The sequence below is a fragment of the Carcharhinus amblyrhynchos genome, chromosome 12 (genome assembly GCF_965287045.1).
Source record: "Carcharhinus amblyrhynchos chromosome 12, sCarAmb.v2.hapA, whole genome shotgun sequence".
Taxonomy (NCBI): Eukaryota; Metazoa; Chordata; class Chondrichthyes; order Carcharhiniformes; family Carcharhinidae; genus Carcharhinus; species Carcharhinus amblyrhynchos.
The window spans coordinates 19,257,854-19,281,534 of record NC_137335.1 but is presented as its reverse complement, the minus strand read 5'-3'; the positions used below and the strand labels follow the sequence as shown (position 1 = coordinate 19,281,534).

The following is a 23,681-nucleotide window of genomic DNA, read 5'->3' as shown; positions in this document are numbered from 1 at the left end:
CCTGGTGTTTCACACTGCCGTGAACTAGTACCTGTGAGACTTCATAGATTTTTGATTTGAAGTATTATTCCACACAGTGGTTAAAATGGGAGAATATATTTTGAAGATTTATTTACAGCAACAACATTTCAATTTTAGGATCGTGACAGAGATCGGGACCGTGACAGAGATAGAGATAGAGACAGGGACCGTGATAGAGATCGTGATCGACCAAGGAGTCAATACAAGACTGCCCCATCACCTGTGGTTCATGTCCGTGCTCTATGTGACTCTGTCATCGAAGCTGACCTGGTGAAGGGTGTTGACAGATTTGGACTCATAAGGTAAATTAATCACTTACGTGGCTTGGAGTAATTAGAATTCCCAATGGCTTTATATGATTCATTTTCAGTTTCAAAAATAAAATTGAACAATGCTGTTGAAAAGAACCAGATATTTTACTGTAAAATGCTCTTTTCTCATGACTTAAGTTTTATTTGTTGATGTGCTCCTTCGTTGCTGTGGTCTGTCAAAAGATACTTTTTCTTGAAATGGAAATTCAGCTACTAGAATTGTGAGCATGTAATCTTGGGACCTAACCTCTTTCCTGAACTGGAATGTTGATCTCTAATATGTACCGGCTGGTTTTAGATAGCAATCTAGGTTATTGTTGAGCTGTTTAATTAAATGTTTTCCTGTGTGGTGTTACCCTGGCAGCACTGTAGTCACCAGTTTTTAGTATGGGAATTGCTGCTTCAGTTGGCATTTTTTTGTACGTGTGCACTACAATTAAAATAGTAAATTCTTAGTATTGTTCTTGAGTGGTTAAGGTAAAATATTTCACCACCTGGAATGATTTGGCTTTTCTCTTGTTGCCCTCCCTGGCAATATTAATTCTCAGGGCTGCAGTGCCAATGTAGCTTAGCCATATAAGAACATAAGAACTATAAGCAGGAGTAGGCCATCTGGCCCCTCGAGTCTGCTCCGCCATTCAGTAAGATCATGGCTGATCTTTTTGTGCATAACCCTTAATTCCTTTACTGTTCAAAAAATTATCTGTCCTTGCCTTAAAAACATTCAATAAGGTAGCCTCAGTTGCTTCACTGGGCAGGGAATTCCACAGATTCACAAACCTTTTGTGTGAAGAAGTTCCCCTCAGTTCTAAATCTGCTTCCCCTTAGTTTGAGGCTCTGCCCCTTAGATCTAGTTTCACTAGCCAGTGGAAACAATTTCTCTGCTTCTATCTTATCTATTGCCTTCATAATCTTGTATGTTTCTATAAGATCTCCCCTCTTTCTTCTGAATTCCAATGAACATAATTCCACTCTATTCAGTCTCTCCTCATAAGCCAACGCTCTGAACTCAGGAATCGACCTAGTGAATCTCCTCTGCACCTCCTCCAGTGCCAGTATATCCCTTCTCAAGTAAGGGGACCAAAGCTGTACACAGTACTCCAGGCGTGGCCTCACTAGCACCTTATACAGGTGCAACGTAACCTCACTGTTTTTAAACTCTATCCTTCTAGCAATGAAGGACAAAATTCCATTTGCCTTCTTAATTAACCTGTAACAGCAAACCCATTCCTTGAGATTCCTGCATAAGGACATCCAGGTCCCTCTGCACAGCAGCATGATGCAATTTTTTAACCTTTTAAATAATCATTCAGTTTGCTGTTATTCCAAGCAAAATGGCTGACTTCACATTTACCAACATTGTACTGCATCTGCCAGACCCTCGCCCACTCACTTAAACTATCTATATCCCTTTGTAGACTTTCAGCATCCTCTGCACGCTTTGCTCTGCCACTCATCTTAGTGTCCTCTGTGAATTTTGATACACTACACTTGGTCCCCAACACCAAATCATCTATGTAAATCGTAAACAACTGCAGCCCCAAACTGATCCTTGAGGCACATCACTAGTCACTGATCGCCAACCAGAAAAACATCCATTTACCCCTATTCTTTGCTTTTTGTTACTTAACTAATCCTCTATCCATGCTAGTATGTTAACTGTAACACGATGCATCTTTATCTTATGTAGCAGTCTTTGGTGTGGCACCTTGTCAGATGTCTTCTGGAAATCCAGATACATCACATCTACAGGTTCCCCATTGTCCATATTCTGGGATGAAATGGATGAGGGAGAGAATTTATATAGTGCTGTGATTGGGTTTAGGAAAGACAGGTGATCAGACAGGACACCCTCAGACAGTTGCTCAAGAAATACTCCACCATTGCGAAAATTGGAGTTTGAATTAAAATACTATGAAGTGAAATGAGTGGTGGAATGTGACATTTGAGGTATATAATTTTTTCCCTATATTGTAGCCTGTTCTGGTTTTCTTTAAAAAAACTCCTGCTGAGGAAACAGGCACTTGCTAGCGCAGCATCACTATACATGTACAGAAGATATAGAAGTACACTCCTTCAGTGTATACTGCAGCTTCCTAGATGGTTGAAAATAATCTCAATGGCCTTAGGGGTGGCTAGACAGAAAGTAACTTTCTGTAAATTATTGGTCTGCTTTAATGCCTGTTACTGTTAAATGTGATTTTTTTTTTAAGAAAAGTATATATATTTCAGCTGAATTAAATCACCCACTTTTGTCATCTGCTTTTGGCTGAATTGATGGGGGGTAGAGGACCTGAAAATTCCTATTGGATTGTCAAGTTCTCCCTATTATCCTAACTATACATTGTAATATTTTTCATCTCTCTGCATCCCTAATACTTTCGCCATTCAAATAAATTATTCCAAGCATTTGAAAGTTCTATGGGCAATTCTTCCTAATGTATTTTTAAAACACATTGAAGTTAACTAATGAAAATAAGTTGAATTTAACGAGGCATGACAATGCAATCTGTCTAGCGACAGCAGTACCCGAATTTCAAAAGATGTAACTTTCCCCAAAAACAAGATTAGCAGGCATCTAGACACAACCAGGTTTAAATTGCCCTATTAGGAAACAGCTTACCTAGATGAGTGAGCTATCAGTGAAGGTATACGTATGCCAATTTCTAGAGTCAAGAAATTTGATACAAGCAGCCAAATACAGAATGAAGTATCAGAGGAAAAATGGTATTATTGACAGTACCCTCGAAAGCAGAGAGGACAGGCCCACATCTTGCAGCTGATGAGAGCAGGCCCACATCAGGTCTTTGGTGCCAAGGCAGTGTTGAAACCTTTGTAAAGGCAGTTTAAATATCTTTGCTGTACCAGGGGAAAAAAAAATTCCCAGATTTGGTCGTCAGCCTTGTAATTTGTGTTTACTATAAACTGAACTTGACTTGTAGGTTTATTTAATTTGGATGTTGTTTGGGAAGGAGGAAGTCTTAAGGAGTTCAGGGTTGTAGAAATATTTTGGAACAAGAAGTAATAGCCACACAAACTGGGTGAGTTTAGTGATTTCTATACTTGTCTTAACCCTTTTTATGCGTATTGGTTCTTAATGGTCTTTATACCACAACTGGGTTAGTTGTTCTCACTGAGGTTTCACACAACTCCACCTTAAAATAAAATTTTACACTAGCACGAACCACCTTCACCGATAACATCTTTTGTGACATCAGGTACTTGTAATCTTGGCAATAAACTAATTTGCTGTTTTTCTGCTAGTCTTCATAGTACATACCTAAATTGTTCTTTGAGTAATTCTTGCCTTTCCTTTCTGTTTTATTGACTTTCTTCAGTATGTAATTGATCTAATTATATATAGAATAGTATTTGGGTCAGATGTTGACTTGAGTCTTAAAGCTTACTGTACATGAATATAAAACCAGATTGCAATATCAAACGGTCATGTCCAGTTTGTCTGAACCAGCTCTAGAAAAATGTAGGTAGTCCTACTTCACTGCTGTTTCCTTGTTGTCCTGTATGAATCCTATCTTCTACAATTTCCTTTTGAAAGCTACAACTCATTCGCTTGTGCAGCACACTCCAGATCCTAACCACTTGCTCTGTTTTCTTCAAAAGATTTCCCTCATGGTTCTGGTTCTTTTGCCATTCACCCTAAATTGATGTTCTCTAGTTCGTGATGTTCTCTAGCAGGTGCGAGGTGGTCCACTTTGGTAGGAAGGACTATTACTTACGTGGGGAAAAACTGCAGTGGGCGATGGTGCAGAGGGACCTCGGGGTCCTTGTGCATGAGTCGCAAAAACCCAGCTTGCAGGTGCAGCAGGTGGTCAGGAAGGCGAATGGGATGCTGGCCTTCATAGCGAGGGGGATTGAATATAAAAGTAGGGAGGTCTTGCTGCAGCTGTATAGGGCACTGGTGAGGCCGCAGCTGGAGTACTGAGTGCAGTTTTGGTCGCTGTACTTGCGCAAGGATATTTTGGCCTTGGAGGGAGTGCAGAGGAGGTTTACTAGGCTGATACCGGAGTTGAGGGGGTTGAGCTATGAGGAGAGGCTGAATAAACTAGACTTGTACTCATTTAGAGTTTAGAAGAATGAGGGGAGATCTCATTGAGACGTATAAGATGATGAATGGGATGGATAGGACAGAGGTGGAGAGACTCTTCCCGCTCAGAAAGGACAGTAGGACTAGGGGGCACAGCCTCAAGATAAAGGGGGGGCGGTTTAGAACGGAGTTGAGGAGGAACTTCTTCACTCAAAGGGTGGTGAATCTCTGGAATTCTCTGCCCGTTGAGGTGGTGGAGACTGCCTCGCTAAATATTTTTAAGACGTGGGTTGATGGGTTTTTGATAAGTGAGGGGATTAAGGGTTATGGGGAGAGGGCGGGAAAGTGGAACTGAGCCACAACAGATCAGCCATGATCTTATTGAATGGCGGGGCAGGCTCGAAGGGCTAGATGGCCTACTCCTGCTCCTATTTCTTATGTTCTTATGTGATTCTTCTGAAGTAGGAACAGTTTTTTTTTCTTATTTATTCTTTAGACTCCATGAATTTGACTACCATTATCAGATTTGCTCTTAAGGTCCAAGGTAAACAGCCCCATTCCAGCTGGTTTTAAGATGATTACAGAATTTAATATTACAAAAAGAAACATGGTTATTTGCTCTTTTATTTCATAAATATTTAAATCTCAATGTTTGGAATATTTTATGAAATTTCTTATAGTCAGTACGCAGTTTGTCTTGGGTTGCTTGTGGGGACCTAATCATTGTATTAATCTGAACCCCTGGCTCAGATGTGAATGTTGACTTGTGCTGATTTCCATCATGCCCAAGGGGATTCTTGGGGTGATCAAAGAGATGTCCTGTGTCTCATAAGCTTCTTGGGCTGCAGCAGTGTTTTTAGTCCCAAGGAAATTTAAGAGCAGTTCTTAAAAGCTGATGAATTTATTATTCCAGCTACGTGATGATGTTGCCCAACAAACGACAAGCTTTAGTGGAGTTTCAAGATTTACGAAGTGCTCAGAAGTGTGTTGCTTACTCTAAACGCCGGATTGTCAATATTGCTGGACATCCTGCTTTCTTCAACTTCTCTACCAGTCAACGAATCACTCGTCCTGGGGGTCCTGAAGATCCAAAGCATGTCAACAACGTTCTATTTTTATCCATTCAGAATCCTCTGTATCCAATCACAACGGTAAGTTTGCTTTCTACTGAAAGAGTTCGCTAACTTTGCCAAATTGCTTTTAATTCCTTGCAACTTATAGTAAAGTGTACTGACTATTGGTAACTTAATACTATTTGTTTTATTGGAAGATGTCTGTCTTTAAGTTAAGTCTTCATGTTTGAAAAAAACAAGCTAATTGCAATCTAAAACAAATTCAAACGGAGCATCTTAAGGTAGATCTTTAAAGTAGTTGCATTTTAACTCTGTTTGCTTTTTTTGTATGCAAAATTCTATCAAACCAATCCTTATGTCTTATCTTTCAGGATGTTCTATACACTGTCTGCAACGCTTGTGGTCCAGTCCTGCGTATTGTAATATTCAAGAAGAATGGAATACAGGCTCTGGTTGAATATCTTTTTGTGGTAGCAGAAAGGCATTGGCCAAATATGCACATTGATTTGATTTTTCTTTCAGTTCCAGTTTAATTCCCCAGTTAAAGAGTTGGGGAATTGGTTTTGGATTCTTTTGACCTGTAGCATGCATCCTAGTAAATGCTTTAGAACACTATTAATTACCTGCATTTGTCATCAACACAACCGTATAACCACAAATGCGTTGTTAGTGGGATTGGTGTAGTTAATGCAATTGATGTAGTGTAAATGGGCTGGGGGAGCAGGGAGTAGTGGTGGTGAAGAAAGTTCCACATGTCAACCAGATTGAAGCCCATGGAATAAAAGGGCAGCATGGATAAGAAGAAGTTGGTTGCATGTCAGGGAACAGTTGTGGGATAGTGGGGTATTTTTTCAGTCTGGGTTGGATATGTATTGGGGTTTCCCAGGAGTACTAAGACCATTGCTTTTCAAGGTGTATATTGATGACCTAGATTTGAGTTTGCAGGGCATAATTTCAAAATTTGGAAGTATTGTGAACCGTGAGGAAGATAATGATAAACTCTAAGGAGAAATGGGCTGGTGGCATGAGTGACTGTTTTAAGTGAAATTTAATGAAGCGTGAAGTAATATGTTTTGTATAAAGGACAAGAAGATAATTTTTTAAAGGGTTGCAAAAGTTATGGCCAAACCCATGTCTTTTGCAACCCATGGACATATAAATGCATAAATCACTGAAGTTGGCAGTGCAAGTTGAGAAAGTGGTTAATATACATGAGATCCTGAGTTGAGGAGTTTTGATGGATATGTTCAAACTAAAGGGTCTGGATAGAGTAGATTGTCAATGGGAATAATTTTTGCGAAGTTTCAGAATAAGAGTGCTCAGGTTTAGAGTGGCAAAAGAACCAAAAGTAAGATTAGCAAAAACCTTTCTTATGCAGTGAATGGTCAAAATCTAGAATGTACTGCCAGAGTATGATGGTGGCAGATTCAGTCATGGTTTCTAAAGGGGAATTGAATAATAACCTGAAGAAAGAATTTATGTACTAATAGAGTAAAGAAGTGGGACTGGGACCAAGTGAATTGGTTTTCCAGAGAGCAGACTTGGACACAACAGGCTGAATGACTTCACCCATTTTGTGATTCTAGTTCAGAAATTCTAATTCCATTCAGCCTTGTGTTGGTACTGAGGGCTGCACTATTGGATGTGGAATTAAACTAGGACTTGTCTTCCCCTCAAAGGAGTCCAGAAATCTAGCCCTCAGTGTCAGTAAAGCAGTTTATCTGGTCAGTTGCCTCATCACAGTTCATGGGAACCTGCTGTTTGCAAATTGACTACTGAGCTTCCTAATTACAACGGTGACAATATTTCAACTGTACTTAATGGCTGTAAAGGTTGTTGGGATGTTCTGAGATTTTGAAAGATGCCTGGTAGAATATAGCATGAGTAGGCCATTCAGTTCCTTGAGCCTGCACCAGATCATGACTGATCATTTAACATGACTCCATTTCCTGCTCTCTTCCCATATCCCTTGATTCCTATAGTGTGCAAAAGTCTATCTGTCTTGAATGTACTCAATGACTAACCATTCATAGGTATAGGGAATTCCAACTATTCACAGCCCTCCACGTAAATTACTACTTCATCCGAAACTGTCTAGTCTTTATACTGGATCCAAGTCTCTTATTTGTTGGGGAAGGAAAATTGAGTTGGAGGGTATGTGGGGAATATGAGAGATGGTGGGAAGGAGATGAGAGCGAACATGTATTCTTATTAATAGGATAGAATGGGTTTGGCCATGACTGTTGCTTAGTTGTTAACATTAAATGATCGTTGACTCCTTAACACCATGCACATTTGATTCAGTCCAAAGTGCCCAGAAGGCTAAGGCTTCTTTGAATGGTGCAGACATCTATTCTGGTTGCTGCACACTAAAAATAGAGTATGCAAAGGTAATCTGTTAAAGCATTTGTTTTTTTTTCTAAATGCCAATTGTGTTTCTTTTCTCACATTAAAACAAAGAGATGTTCTTTCAATTCACTAGCCTACACGACTGAATGTGTTCAAGAATGATAGCGAGTCCTGGGACTACACTAATCCTGATTTGACTGCACGAGGTATGGTGTTCCCTCATTATTTGTGTAGGTTTTTAGATTTTATGTGCGCATGAAGAATCCTGTTTTCCATGTTAGACCTCCAGCAACGAATGCCAATTTTGTCTTGAATCCAGGATTGGAATAGTGAGAGAAATTTCTCTAATTAGCAACAGGAAATGTGCTAAAATCAGGATCTACTAAAAGCCGTATTAGTCTGCAACGTTACCATATTCTAATTTTGGTTGGTTTGCGCACATAAAATAGACTAACTGCTATATGTTTTAATTAGAAACTGAGGATTTGTTTTTAAACTTCACAGATGTATTTTGCCCATGCCAAACAGAAACTGGAGAATTGATCTTTTAAACAGGGATGGTGACAGTTGGGTTTTGGTGTTCCAAGCTGCAGAAAGGTGGAATTTGAAGTGGGTTTCTTCTCCTCAATGCTATTCTGTGGCTTCCCAGTGGAAATCACACTATATTAATATTGTGAAACATATTTCTCTCCTGAATTAATTGACTTGCACAAGGCATTGGTATTTTTTTCTACCATACAACAGTGTCTGTATTTCAAGAAATGCATCATTGGTTGTAAAGACCTTTTTGAGGCATCTTGAGGTCATGAAAGAGGCTGTTGGAATTGTTGGTCTTTATTTGTAGAAAGTAGCTAATCTCGCTTGTAGAACCAAAGCCTTGTGAGAGTTATTCGTTTCAGAAGAGAGTAGGAAATGCAGGGAGACATCAGGTGCAACTTTGTGATCTGAGTGGTGCAGCTTGCTAGAACAGTTCCATGGTTCAAACTGAGGTACCCAACTCTTGTATAAAAATGAGGGGGTGGCTAATTCTTTGGGGAGGGGGTAGATGGAATTCATATCTTTAACTTTTCAGTAGTGCAACACTCAGATGTTTTACTCTAACTTTTAAAAAGAAAAAAGTTTTAATATGGTTTACTTTATTGCTTTGTTTTTTTTCAAAGTTTGCCCCACCCAGATTGTAAACTAATCAAAAGATTTTAAATTTTTGAAGGGAGTTTTGAGGTATGAAACCTGTTCACTGAATAGGCCAAACAAATTAGCTATCTTTAGTTTTTATCTAGGAGTGAAATTTAATGCACTCATTCTATAGGAGCTGAAAATATGATCCAAAGTTATAGTTCTTTATGGTTCCTGCTATTGATGCACAGTAATTTCCTAATTATTGTAACCACTTGCTACTTGATGGTTTGTATTTCTGTACAGTAATTGCTGGTAGTCTAACATCTGTTTGGAAAAAATATTCAAGGTTTAGCTACCTGTGAACTGCACTGTCCTCTGCTGGATGTTTTGAAGTTCACTTGCAACACTTGTTATAGCACTGTAGCTGCAGCTCACCTACATGAACTGTACATGCAAACAAGGCTACGGCATAGAAAATCGCAGCTTTCAAAGTCGCACGCAGTACTCAAGAACATTTCACTCAAAGGGGAAAGAGAGAACCAAGACTTCAGTTACAGAGATACTAAATCTTCAAAGCTACATTCACCTTCTGCAGATTAATATCTTCACTGCCGAAAGGATATTGATCTTTTCCCCCCTCCTTACTGGAGCAAGACATTTTCTCAGGTACACCAGCGAAGTGACACCACAGAGAGAAGAGGGGCAAGCCAGGCAAACTAACCACTTCATGCACCTCGCCAACGAATGCCAGCATTTCGCAGTTACAAATGACAGCAATCCAGCCTTCAGAAACAGAACAGACTCTTAATAAATCTCAGCTCACCCAGACTGCATGCAAACACATCCTCAGGAAACTTGATCAGGAAGGACACTTTTCTTTCTCTCACATTCATCGGTGCACAGAGGATATGTTTGCAAGGTGCCATCGTAAGACTGAAATGAAATACTATTTGAATGAATTAAATGCTGTGAAATAAATCATTAAAGAGAAAACAACCGTTGTAAATTTCAAATGAAGAGAAGAAGTCCACTTAATGACTTTTTTAAAAAATCGTGGAGACTTCTGATGTTTGAGACTGAAGTAACAAGCTTTTTGACAAATCCAGGAACCATTGAATACCTGCTGGATGGAGGGCTCTAAGGACTCAAATTGTTTCTTTTGGTTAACGCCATATAACCGTTATAATGTGTGTTTAAGGGGGTAATGATCATTGATACTGTAATTTTTAAATGACCACATTCCCCACATTAATACTATACATACTTTTAAGACCTAAAATATCAGTGGTGCATGATGTTTCAGGAACTTGTATTTTCTTTTACTTTGCTTCCAGTTATTAAGTCCTTTATCTTTGTAGCACGGTAGATAACACTCTTGACTGAATCCAAAAGGCCATGGGTATGCAAGTCCTATTGCAGAAACTTGAGCTTGTTATCCAGGCTGCATTTTCACTGCAGTACAAGAGGGAGTGCTGCATTATTTCAGGTACTGCCATTTAGATGAGAGGATTTAAATTTGGGTCCTGTCCAATGGATGTGCAAGGATTTATTCAAATATTCAAGTTGGGAAGTTCTCCTCATGACCTCATCCAATCCTGAATAAAACAATTATCTTTCATTACCATATTCCTGCATAATGGCTATGCAGCTATACTTCAAAAAGTAGTTACTTGGCTGTAATGCACTTTGGGGTATTCCAAGGTGATTCATAACAATATATAAAAGTCCTTCTGTTGATGCAGCCTTATAACATTTACACAATGGGAATAAAAAAATTCCCATTAAAATAAATCTGAATATTGGCAAATGCTACATTCAGGAAATAAAACTTTTTAAAAAAAAAAATCAGAATTGTGCTAATAATGAGATTCAGTGGTGTTCTGCATGAGGTGTAACTGAGCTAACCCAAAATATGAATTGATCTTCAATGAATTGAGCACTAGTCATTTTCACTTGCCTTGGGATCAGGTGTTAAAGGGGGAAGAAGAAACTGATGGATCAGTCCCTGTACCAGCTGCGTATAGCAGTTGTATAAATCGTGGTGCACGCTCACAAATATTGATGTAAATGGGACAGAGTAAAGGAACATAGTTCTGGTTCTGACTCATGTGGCACCTGACTGCGTGAAGCAGTGCTTAAGGCATAATGGATGAACTTTGGCCAAACACACTCGTTTGAACCCTTTCTCAGTAAAGTTTCCTTTAGTCCACTTGCAGCAAAAAGAGGAAATGTGGTCTGCTTTTTGCTTAAGCACCAGCCCCTGCTGTGCTCTGGCTTCTGTATGTGGATATATAGGCAGAGGTGTGTTGGCCTTTCCCTAAAACAAAGGAAAAATGTTTGTTCCCAGTTTTAACCACTTCCCTACATTTAATACCTTCTACATTGGGGAAAAAAGTGTCTTTGCCCAGATCACAACTGGACTTTTGTTTTTACAGTTGAGTGGTAATGTTGTACATACTTGTCTTGGTCTAACTTGTTACTGGCTAAAGAATTGTGTCAGTAATTCACTAGGAAGTCACTCTTATTCAGTGGATCTTTCAGTGATCTTTTTCAACCTAACCTCTTGCTATAAAATGTACTGAGGCATCAATCTGCTAAATATGGCACTGCTGTCTCACAGCACCAGGATTCTATTCTCAGTTTGGGTCACTGTCTGTGTGGAGTTTGCATGTTCTCCCCATGTCTGCATGGGTTTCCTCAGCTGCTCTGGTTTCCTCCCACAGTGTGAAAGATGTGCTGGTTAGGTGCATTGGCCATGCTAAATTCTCCCTCGGCATACGCAAACAGATGATGGAATGTGGCCACCAGGGGATTTTCACAGCAACTTCATTGCTGTGTTAATGTAAGCCTACTTGTGACACTAATTAAATGTTTTTTTCATAAATTGTGTTTGTAAGGAAATGCTATGAAAGGCAGAGTTTTTTGGGTCTTAAAAGTTGTGTAAGTATTTTGGCTGTTTGTTTTACTCCATCTTTTGCATTACATTTAAACTGTTTCTGGATTTGTGAAAAAGCTTCAGTGTTGGTTGACCAAGTCCATATCTTTTGGCTTTAGTTTCAAAGCCACAAGATTTGTTCAATATTCTGCTGCAAATCTGGATTTTTTTAGCATTTAACTTTATGCATCAGTTTGGCAGAGAAGTCACTGACTAATGATCTAAGTAAATTTCTGGGTAAATATGGTTATTTGTAATGGTTTAAAGCCATTGGATTTGGTGAACCAAGTGTTCTCCTGTTTTTACCATGTGTAAAGTTTTTTTAAAAAAATAATTTGTTCACCTTTTAAAACCCTGTATTTACTGATTATAAAACTGTAATGCAGGGGCGAAGCATCACGCTTTTGCTGAATCCTCCTGCAAGTTATTAAGAAGGCCGTTTTGAAACTGCTCTATCTTGCTGTTTGAAGCTTATGGTACAAAAGAACAGGTACTGTTTTTTTCAAAATTGTATTTTTATCAATTGTAAATTGACCATATGTACAAATGTTTCAACTTTCTGTACAATATATTGATGGAAAATGTGTAGTTTTTTTTTGAATACTGCAGAGGGAACCTAGGTGCTGAATTTAAGTACTTGTATACTTGCGCAAACATCTGCACCCACTAAATTTCACCTTTCCTTGATTGTAGATGAAAGAAGGCGACAAGGACAGCCAGCCCTTTTGGGAGATCACCCTTCTACATATGGGGGTAATCTTTGACCTATTTTATTTGTGGAACATTCTCCCCCCCCCTTTGGTAATCTTTTAATCTGTGGGGAACTTTCTTTCTAGTCTTTATTAGAAAATGCAATGGGTTCCTTGGATACGATCCTTAGTGGCACAGTGGTTAGCACTGCTGCTTCAGTGAGTTTGATTCCCTGCTTGTGTCACTGTCTGTGAAGTTTGCACATTCTCCCTGTGTCTGCGTGGGTTTTCGGTTTCCGGTTTCCTCCCACAGTCCAAAGACGAGCAGGTTAGGTGAATTGGCCGTGTTAAATTCTCCCTCAGGTGCCGGAGTGTGGCGATTAGGGGATTTTCGCAGTAACTTAAATTGCAGTGTGAATGTAAATCTACTTATGACACTAAAGTTAACTTTAACTTTTAAATTTCTATTTGCCACTGAGGAAACTATTTATTGATGTTTGAATCTGCCCTGTAATATTAATCATGATTCTATTGGCTTTGCAGTTGTAAGGAGGTTCTCCTTTCTATAGAATTTCAAATGATGCCAATAGACCTATTGTGCTGATGTCAACTTTTTGAAAAGCTTATACAATTAGCCCATAGCTCTACAATGTTTACAGCTGCACAATAATTATCCAGTTTAGTAACTTTCAAAAAAGGAAACATGTGGTCTCAGGCAGCACATTCCAGAGTTAGCATAATTTGCTGGTAAGACTATTTTCTTGATCATCTCTGCTCTTATGACCTATCATTTTAAACCGCTAGTTACCAAGCTTTTTACCACTGGAAGTGCTTTCTCCTCATCTCCCAAATCCTTCATGTCGTCATTTCCCATTAACCTTGGTTCTAAAAAGTACAGTACAGTTTTCTGTAGTTCTCCAAATAACTGAAATCTTTCACTTCTGGCTGTTGTGCTAGTAAATCTTTGCACCTCCCTAATTTGCATTCTGCCTCTAGAAGACTGAGATTCTCTATACCTTGCAGCCTTCACAGCCACTCTTTTAATACTGTCATTTAATTTATATTACTATTCTATATTTCTCTCACCAAAATAATTCACTTCATGCTGCAATGAATGCCCTGAAGTTCCCTACTATCCTCAAATTTACCAAAATTGAGTTTTGTCACCTGCAAAATTATATCTTCTATCCAAGCCAGGTGATTTTTTTTTTAAACTCCCCTCCAACCCTTTAGCCTTTTTTTTAATCCATGCAATCACTTCTGTTAATTGTATAAATTAAAAGTTTGTGTCAGGATTATCACCTTGTTGTTGATGTGGTATTTGCATTGTATTAATGGAAGGGCCCACCACCACTCCATTATCATTAACACCTACTTCTGGACTTTCCAAAATTTATTCCTCCATCACCTTCCTAGTATTTGGCTTATAATGCACCCAGCAGTATGATAATACCTTTCTTCATTCATTCTAACCAAATAGATCCTGCCTTGGAATCTTCAATAAGCATTCTTTACCAGTGCTGTACCAACAGCTCAATTGATATTACCATCTAACCCTGTTATACCTTTTCCAAATATATCGTAACCAGGAATATTCTGTGCCCATCCCTTCATTTTCTTAAGCCAACTCCCTTATTACCCACAATATCATGTCGTGTGGCTATTTTGTCTGCACCAACAGAAGCTCCATACATTTACTTACTTATTCTCTAAATCTGCCTCACACGTTACCCTTTTGTTTTTGAACTACTATTGATTCTAATGCATTTTGCCACCTTGCATCTTCTCTAATGCTTCATGCTGGTGCCCTTTCCCCTGCTCTCGTTGTCTTGATGCTGCAGAATAAATGGAGCATTGACCTGGAACAGTCCATGTTTTTTACCTACAGCCGTTCCCATCTCTGCAGAAAGCTTTAAACTGCCAACCAGAATATACCTGTCTCATTATCTCAGTACCTTCTACACATCACCTATCATTACGACTAAGCGCATAGATGCAATAACCGAATTATAAATTAATTTGAACTAGACCATAAGACATAGGAGCAAAATTAGGCTGCTCTGCCATTCAACCATGGCTGATATTTTTCTTATCCCCATTCTCCTGCTTATCCCCATTACCTCTGATCCCCTTATTAATCAAGAACCTATCTCTCTCTGTCTTAAAGACACTCAATGACCTGGCCTCCACAGTCTTCTGGGGCAAAGAGTTCCACAGATTCACCACTGTTTGGCTGAAGAAATTTCTCCTCACCCCTTTAGCTTGAGATTGTGCCCTCTGGTTCTAGTTTTTCCTACTAGTGGAAACATCCTCTCCATGTCCACTCTATCCAGGCTTCGCAGTATCCTATAACTTCCAATAAGATCCCCCTCATCCTTCTAAACTCCCAACAAGTACAGACCCAGAGTCCCCAACCGTTCCTCATACGACAGCTCTTCATTCTGGGGATCATTCTTGTGAATCTCTTATGGACCTTTCCCAAGGCCAGCACATCCTCCCTTAGATGTGGGGCCCAAAACTGCTCACAATACTCCATGCTCCAAATGGAGTATTCCACCTCAGGAGTACATCCCTGCTCTTATAGCCCTCTTGACATGAGTGCTAACATTACTTTTGCCTTCCTAACTGTTGACTGAACCTGCATGTTAACCTTAAGAGAATCTTGAACAATGACTCCTAAGTCCCTTTGTTCCTGATTTCCTAAGCATTTTACCATTTAGAAAATAGCCTATGCCTCCATTCCGCTTTCCAAAGTGCACAGCCTCACACTTTTTCCACGTTGTATTCCATCTGCCACTTTTTTTGGCCACTCTCCCTTAGTTAGTCCAAGTCCTCCTTCCTCAATACTGTCTGTGCCTCTACATATCTTTGTATCATCTGCAAACTTAGCAATAGTGCCTTCAGTTCCTTCCTCCAAATTGTTAATGTGTATTGTGAAACGTTGTGGTCCCAGCACCGATCCCTGAGGCACCTTACCAGTCACCGGCTACTATCCTGAAAAAGACCCTTTATCCCCACTCTCTACCTTTTGCCAGTCAGCCAATCCTCTGTCCATGCCAGGATCTTACCCTTAATACTATGTCTCCTATGCAGCACCTTGTCAAAGGCCTTCTGGAAATCTAAATAAATCACATCCACTGGTTCTCCTTTATCTAACTTCTTCTTGCCTCCTCAAAGAACTCTTAAAAGATTTGACAGACATGACTCTTGACAAAGCTGTGCTTATTCAGTCCTACTTTATCATGCACTTCCAAGTACTCTGTGGTCTCAACTTTATTAATGGACTCTAAATCTTGCCGATGACCTTGGGCTAACTGGCCTATAATTTCCTGTCTGCTGCCTCCCTCCCTTAAAGAACGGTGTTACATTAGCTACTTTCCAGTCCTCTGGAAAGGGACCCTTCCTGCCTCCAGTGATTCCTGAAAGATCACCATCAATGCCTCCACAATTTCCTCAGCCATCTCTTTTAGAATCCTGGGGTGTAGTCCATCTGGTCTAGGTGATTTATCCACCTTCAGACCTTTCAATTTCCCCAGAAACTTCTCTTTAGTGATGGCCACTACACTCACCTGTGCCCCCTGACTCTCTTGGAACTCCGGCATCCTACTGGTGTCTTCCAACTGATTAACTCTGGTAATTCGGAAGTCAGTGAAAACCAGTAAGTAGTATGGGTATTCTGCATGGTTTTATCTACAGTTGGGGGTAAGAATGGGCACGTTACTGTATGGTTATGTACGCTACTAATTTTGTCTCATTAGTCATTAACTTGCTGTTAACATTTAAATATTTGCTGTAATTGTGATGATGGTTGCAGATGCAAAAATGGAAGGAAATAAATATAGATAAGACTCCTTTATGTAGTTGCTTTGTAGTACAGAACTATATATTTAACTAAGGTTAAAAGAAACAAAGTTATAAAATAATGGAAGACAAGAAGGGAGAAGGATGCTAACACTTCATGAATAAAAACTGCTGCGCTTTTGGCTAAGATCAATGTAGTATCGACATGCTGTGCTTGGTTAAAGTCATTAGGTTACATTTTAGCTTCGTTTTGAAGCAATTTTTAAAAGTGGCATCTTGGCCTTTTGGCTAAGATGCAAATGAGATCAAGCCTTGGAAGAGGAGCTATGCCTACTCCAATCAGCTTGGATCATGTAGATCAAGCCCAAGGCAGGAGGTGAGAACCCTGTCTTGTCAGCTTGGATCGGGGATGTCTCAACTTGTTGGGACTCTGAATTGCACTTGATTTGATTGACTTGGAATAAAAACAAAAAAAAGTTTCTATTTCTGCTACTACTATATCTATTCGTAAGTGCTGTATGTATTGGGCACAGGGTAATTTTATCAATCTTCGAACAGGCTTTCAACCAAACCCACTGGCATTGACGCACAGAATGGATGCTCGCTCCTCCAACAGCAGGCCCATGCATCTCTACTCTGCTCCTGACTTTGAGTTTGTACCTCAAGGCAAAGTTATAATGATTTATGGACTTAATCCACACAAAATGAATTGTGAAAAAATCTTCAATCTTCTCTGCCTTTATGGCAACGTTGAAAAGGTGAGACTTGACTTGTTTCTATTTGGTCTTGATTGATAAGACCTGCTTGTAGCTTCTATCTAATTTTGAAGTTTTTCTGAATTGAAGTGAGTTCTGTACTCTAGAATCAAAGCAGTAGTTGATTTTTTTTTTCTGCACAGATCCCATTTTTAAACTATGCATTGTTCCAACAATCGAAAACATTGGAACCATGGTATTTGAAGATTACTTAGCCATTCAAATTGGGGAGATGAGAATGAAGAAAACTAATTTGCTATTGAAAGTAACTAAATTTGTATGATTCTCCAGGATACTGCTGCCATTTTAAAAAAAAAAATAAACTATTATTTGTTCTATAAATCTTGTTTTTCTTAGGTCAAATTCATGAAGAGCATGCCTGATGCTGCCATGGTCGAAATGGGTGATGAATTTTCTGTGGAGCGAGCTATCACCCATCTAAACAGTGTAGAGATGTTTGGAAAGAAACTTAACTTGTGGTAAGCACTTTTTAAAGATTTTGTGTAATTGTAAATAAGAGTTTAGATGTTCATACTGTTAATAATTTCCATATTTTAAACTGTAATATAGTGTCTCTAAGCAGGCATCAATTGTACCAAGTCAATCGTATGAGTTGGTAGATGGCACTGATAGTTACAAGGAGTTCACCAACTCAAGGAATAACCGCTTCACTAATCCTGGCCAAGCAGCCAAAAACAGGATCCAGCCTCCTTCCAATGTGCTTCATTTCTTCAATGCTCCACCTTGTGTAACAGAAGAAATATTTCAAGAGGTAAGATTTATGGTACGAAGGAGCGGCAGAAAAGAGGCGGCATAGTGGTTAACTCTGCTGCCTGATAGTGCCAGGGAGTTGGGTTCAATTCCAGCCTTGAGTGACTGGGTGGAATTTGCATGTTGTCTGTGTGGGTTTCCGCCGGGTGCTCTGGTTTCATCCCACAGACAAAAGATTTATAGATTAGGGGTATTAGCAGGGTAAATGAGGTCATGGGAATGGGGCATGAGTTGGGCCTGAATAAGATGCTGTGTTGGAGAGTCTCAGTGCAGACCCAATGAGCCAAATGGCTTCCTTCTGCACTGCAGGGATTCTATAAATGAATTCAATTCCAAGTTCCATGATTCCTCAGTTAGACATTAACACTGAAGTATATCCTGTAGTTCTTGCACATTGCAACCAAAGGGCTCTAGTGTGGAGAGAGTGAATATTGGAATAGCCAAGCCAGCTGTTTTATTGCTGCAAACACAACTATACTGGTTAGTGATAAGTGCTCTGTTACAGTCCTGCTTTGAACCTTTGTAGAAAGGTGGTAGATGGTGAACTGGAGTAATTGACTTTTACCTGCTCTTGTGTTAATGTGCCTGGATTTGTCATGACCCTGTCCCATCCAGAATATTGATTAGTGAAGACTTTGCCAAGTGCCACCAGAATGAAACTTGTACGCCGCTGTAATAAGAGTTTTTGGCAACATTCCCCTTCACCATGGAGTTGCATAGCAACTTTAAATTCCTCATAGAGGCTGCACAAATGTTATTTCTGTTGGTGTGCAGCTGGGCACTTAATTTTTTTTTGTATTTATGTGGGTGGTTTAAGAGGCAATGCCTGCATCTCCTGAAGTTCAGGTTCTGCGCCTGACTTGGTTTGATGAGCAAAGAGGTGCGGTATGAGTTTGCCTGAGAAGTAGCAGACTTCGGTGATGTGCAAGTCTCTCGGTGATTCTTAGTACCAAAAAGATGCCCAATTTGGGTTGCTATGTCCTACTTTCCATGGCAATTGTACTGTACAACACAGTGGAGGAAGTCTTCAACAGTCTCACCTTTTTAAAAGTTATATTGTGGTCACTTATCCAAGCGGTTGTATCTGTGGTAGGTAAATGCTCAGTTCAAACTTCATATTGGTTCTCTTGCAGTCCAACCTGCAACTATACCACTCGGCTAGCTCATCAGTGAAGATACTAAGCGACTCTTAGAATCCCTACAGTGCAGGATGAGGCCATATGGGCCATTGAGTCTGCACCACCCACAATCCCACCCAGGCCCTATTCCTGTAACCCCTGGTAATCCCTGGAGACTAGGGTTAATTTGGTATGCCCAATTCACCTAACTTGCACATCTTTAGACTCTGGGAGGAAACCGGAGCACCCTGAGGAAACCCCCACAGACGAGGGGAGAATGTGCAAACTCCACACTGACCAGAGGCCAGAATGGAAACTGGGTCCCTGGCACTGTGAGGCAGTGGTGCTAACCACTGTGCCACCATTGCTGACTCTTGGTCATTTGTTTTCCCACATCTGTAAATGGTAAATTTTGTGCCTTTGGCCATTGCATACTGTAAATGGCATTAAACAGAGTATTTGTATTTCGTCACTTGAAGTGATAGTCAGCAGATGCTTTCTTGGATCTGGAGTCTGTGAAGTGGTACATTTTAGGTTCATGAGGAACAGTCAGAGATAAAACAAAGGGCACAATTCTCAAAGGCTTGTAGGAGCAGGTTAGAGTTGAGTTTTTGTGCAGGAATTGTTGAAGATGGAGAGGCAGGTTGAGAAAATGATTGAAGAGGCATTCATGATCCTGGGCTGTTTAAATGCAAGCATTGAGTACAAAAGTGAGAAAGTTGGGGCGACCTCTAAGCTAGTTTGGTGTCGGCTGGACTGTTGCATTCAATTCTGGACCCATTTTTAGGAAGGGTGTGAAGGCAAGGATAGTTCTGGAGATGGATGGCACAGTGAGTAGCATTGGCTCATAGCTCCAGGAACCCTGGTTCAATTCTAGCGTTGTCTGTGTGGAATTTGCACATTCTCCGTGTCTGGGTGTATTTCCCCTGGGTGCTCTGGTTTCCTCCCACAGTCCAAAGACATGCAGATTTGCTAAATTACCCCTTGTTCTCCCAAGATGTTTAAGTTAGGCAGATTAGCTATGGTAAAAGTGTGGTGTTACAGGGATAAGGCAGGGGAGTAAGATGCTCTGAGTTGGTGTAGACTTGATGGGCTGAATGGCTTCTTCTGCATTATAGGGATACTGAGGTTTCAACTGTGGGTGCATTGGAGGTGACGACACGTTGAAAATCATGAGTCTGTTGAGGATAAATTGTTTCCCTTGGCAGAAGGATTGTAAAGCAGAGGACACTGGTGTAGGTGATTGGCAAAAACTACAGGCAACGTGAGAAACTTTATTGTGTAGCAAATAGTTAGGATCTGGAATACGTTGCCTGAGAGTGTGGTGAATCAGATTCAGTTGTGGGCTTCGAAATAAAATTAAATAATTGCCTGAGGAGGGAATTTGCAGCGGAAAGGGAGGATGTGTGAGACTGGGTGAGTTCTTATTTCAGGTGGTTGATGTGAACACAATTGGCCTCCTCGTTTCCCTACCTCTGGATCGTTTCTGCCAATGGGATGAATCCCAAGCGATGTTGGAGTCTTGGAGGTTGGATGTGATTCTGAGAGATCATCATCGGGCTGTTGCTTTACTAGTAACTAGTTTAGCATCTGCAGTAATTTGTTTTTATGTTACTTTACTAGTCTTTAGTATTTTGCTGCTAACTTGGGCACCAGTCTCCAGGTGTTAGGTTCCTTCAGGGTTAGCTGGAACTGACTGCCCCATCACAGAAATTGGCAGTTTTGTTTAATTAAATTCCACAATTTGATGATATTGGGATTTGAACTCAACTAAATTACCTGTCAGTACTGTCTGCTAATTCTGCAGAGTATTAATAAGACTGTGTTCACTGGGTAGGATGCTGGCAGTGGAGTTTCTGAATATTTTGGGGTTTGACTAGTTGGACTGCTAAAGGGACAACATAAAATCTAGTCTGGAGGACTGCTTTGGCTCAATTTGAGGCCCAAACCAGGTTCATTTCCTTTAGGAACATCCATTGTTTTCTTTTGGGAATAAAGGGGAAGGAAAAGTGTGTACTAAGAAGAGTAAAGTTCACAATTCTGCATTCATTAAGAATACTACACTGGTGGTTGTGTACTGAGATGTTGGCCTCATGGTTTATAATATATTTCACACTTGCAATTCTGTCTCTTGCCTAGGTATGTGAGGATTGCGAACTGAAACCTTTTAGAACTTTCAAGACATTTACTGGGAAATGTAAGTAATACAATTCTGAAATTGGGACATTGAAAACTGTCTAATAAATTATTGGGCAGTACTTCAATTCTATCCTCTGCTAGTTTGTAAAAACTTAATTTGTGATAAAGATCTTCATTAATGTTTTGAGAATTAACCATGCTTTGTTTTTTTTTAACTAGATCAACTTTGAGTATTGTCATTGTTGACTCTAATGTTATTTGGCTTTGCATTTGAGGTAATTTGAATCCAGTTTCAGCTGTACATCCCCTTCAGTTTGATACCATTAACCTATATATCCATGAGGTTTTTTTTAAGAGTTGGGCGTTGAACAAACGTTTAGAAAGTGGAGCTTCGGGAAAGTCACTGCCTAGATGAAGAAAAGCAGGCTTTTCAGGATGTTGATTTAGGAAAGGGAGCTCCAGAATAAAAGTATTGATTTGAAGGAGATGGAAGAGGAGCAGAGGTATCTAAATTTGGCCTGTTTTTTGGCTCAAAGGTAGTTTCATGGGTGGAGCGAAGCCACGTAGAGTAGGATCTTAAAGTCTATGTACTTTGAGCTGATAATTGGTTTTAAAGCCTGGATTTTGTGATGTTTTCAACCTCGCCTTCATCTGCAGAAAGGTTTTTTGATGGTGGGCCCACAATGCGTAAAGGTGGGCTTGTGACCATTTTCAGACTACATGGCATGTGAAGTCACTACTGACCAGATAGTGTTGACACCAGATTACAGTGGCTTTCTAGTATTGCTTTAATGGATGCCGATGATCTGTCTACTTTCTAGCTGACAGGAGTTTGTCTGGCCTGTTGGAGTGGGAGTCGAAAAGCGATGCTGTGGAAGCACTAACTGTTCTGAATCATTTCCAGATGAAAAACACAAGTAAGTGTTCCATGATAAATGGGATGATCAAAGATTAAAATGTTCAGATTGTATGACAGATAAGGATTCTCTTTGCCTCTGGAGCCTGAGCTTGAAGTGGATACATTTGTATGGTGAATTTAAATGGCCTTCCAGTTACCTGAGGCCTAATTGGTGGCCTTTTCTGCCCCATGGTCGCTAATGTGGGAAGTTTGGGGAAAATGCTACTCAGCTGTCATTAGGACTGCATTTCTCAAGTTGTGAATGAGACCAGAGTGTGACATCTATCCTGCCTGTGCTTTGGACAGCAACTGTTTCCTAATTCATTGTGTGTACAAATCCTTCAGGGAGGGTAAAAGAGTAGCCCACTTTGTTCCTTATTCATTTAGGGGAGGGGGCCGACACACTTAATCATGCTCATTTATGTCCTGGTGGCACAGCTGGGGTCTGAAATACCCAACAGGTCTGACAACATCTGTGGAAGAGAAACAAAGTTCATGTTTCAGTTGGTGGCCCTTTATTAAGACCTGAAACATCTCTCCACAGATGCTGCCAGATCTGAGTATTTTCGAGCATTTTCTGTTTTTATTTGGAATCTGAAACTGGCTGTGATACAGTGAGTTTGCTCATTCATTCTCCCAGCTGTAAATGCAGCTAAAGATATTTCTTCTGAATTCTGAGGCAACTAACAAAAACAGCCAGCTAAATTTTTTTTGTATAAATCCACATTCAAATAAATAATTAGCCTTTATTTCCATACAATTTTATATGATCACAGCATTTACAAGTGTGAAATTTTAAATACATCAGTACTTAGGATTGCATGTTGTATGGGGAGTTGGTATGCACTAGTTGTGAAGGTCACCTCCCTCAAAAAGGGGAGTGAAATATGCATGCAAGTCATGAAATATTGACAGAAAACAGCCAGAAAGCTGAATCCTCATGTTGTACAGATTACAGATAATCACCACATGAGTTTGCACATTTTCGATGGGAGAGGGTTAGTTCAAAAAGGCAAACAAGAATGAGTATTGGGAGCAGTATTTGAGATTTTCTTGGGGCATTGGAGAAAAAACTGAATATTAGAGGGCAATTATCACATTTGCTACTATGTTGTCAGTAACAATATCGGAGTATTTTTTCAATTTAGGCTTGAAGTAATGGAATTTGTTGAGGCAGGCTTGTATGTTCAGAAGAATTGAATTCCACATCTTGGTCTAGTGTCTTAAATTTTGCTAAAGCAATTTTTGGATTGGACAGTTGTACATTACAGAAATTTCTGGTTGGTTGTGAATGGCAGAATTTAATTGTAACTTTAGTGAACAAAGATAGCAATTGATTGAAGTTGAACATTTTGTAAAAGTTGTATATCTACATTGTTCAAAGTCCTAAAGCAAATAACTAATGGGTTGATGTTGTCAAAATAGCCTGTGAATGATTAGAATCCCTGCAATGTGGAAAATAGGCCATTCAGCCCATCAAGTCTGCACCAACAACTATCTCACCTAGGCCCCATCCCTGTTAAACCCACTAATCCCCCAACACTATAGGGCAATTTAGCATGCCAGTCAACCTAACCTGCACATCTTTGGACTGAGGAAACTCTCACAGACACAGGGAAAATGTGCAAACTCCACACAATCACCCAAGGCCAGAATA

The 23,681-nt window shown here is 39.9% G+C and overlaps 1 protein-coding gene across 1 annotated transcript in view; it reads left to right on the top strand.

Annotated features, from left to right (window-relative positions):
* Positions 1–23,681, top strand: part of LOC145350822 (heterogeneous nuclear ribonucleoprotein L-like) — a 33,229-nt gene that overhangs the window by 8,578 nt on the left and 970 nt on the right. Inside the window, exons 2-12 of the mRNA XM_080200158.1 lie at positions 139–323; positions 5,291–5,528; positions 5,822–5,909; positions 7,746–7,840; positions 7,933–8,005; positions 12,547–12,606; positions 16,902–17,101; positions 17,456–17,577; positions 17,669–17,870; positions 21,127–21,184; positions 21,948–22,043. Of these exons, the coding sequence (XP_080056284.1) occupies positions 139–323; positions 5,291–5,528; positions 5,822–5,909; positions 7,746–7,840; positions 7,933–8,005; positions 12,547–12,606; positions 16,902–17,101; positions 17,456–17,577; positions 17,669–17,870; positions 21,127–21,184; positions 21,948–22,043 (1,417 nt within the window). The remainder of the gene's footprint in view (positions 1–138; positions 324–5,290; positions 5,529–5,821; positions 5,910–7,745; positions 7,841–7,932; positions 8,006–12,546; positions 12,607–16,901; positions 17,102–17,455; positions 17,578–17,668; positions 17,871–21,126; positions 21,185–21,947; positions 22,044–23,681) is intronic.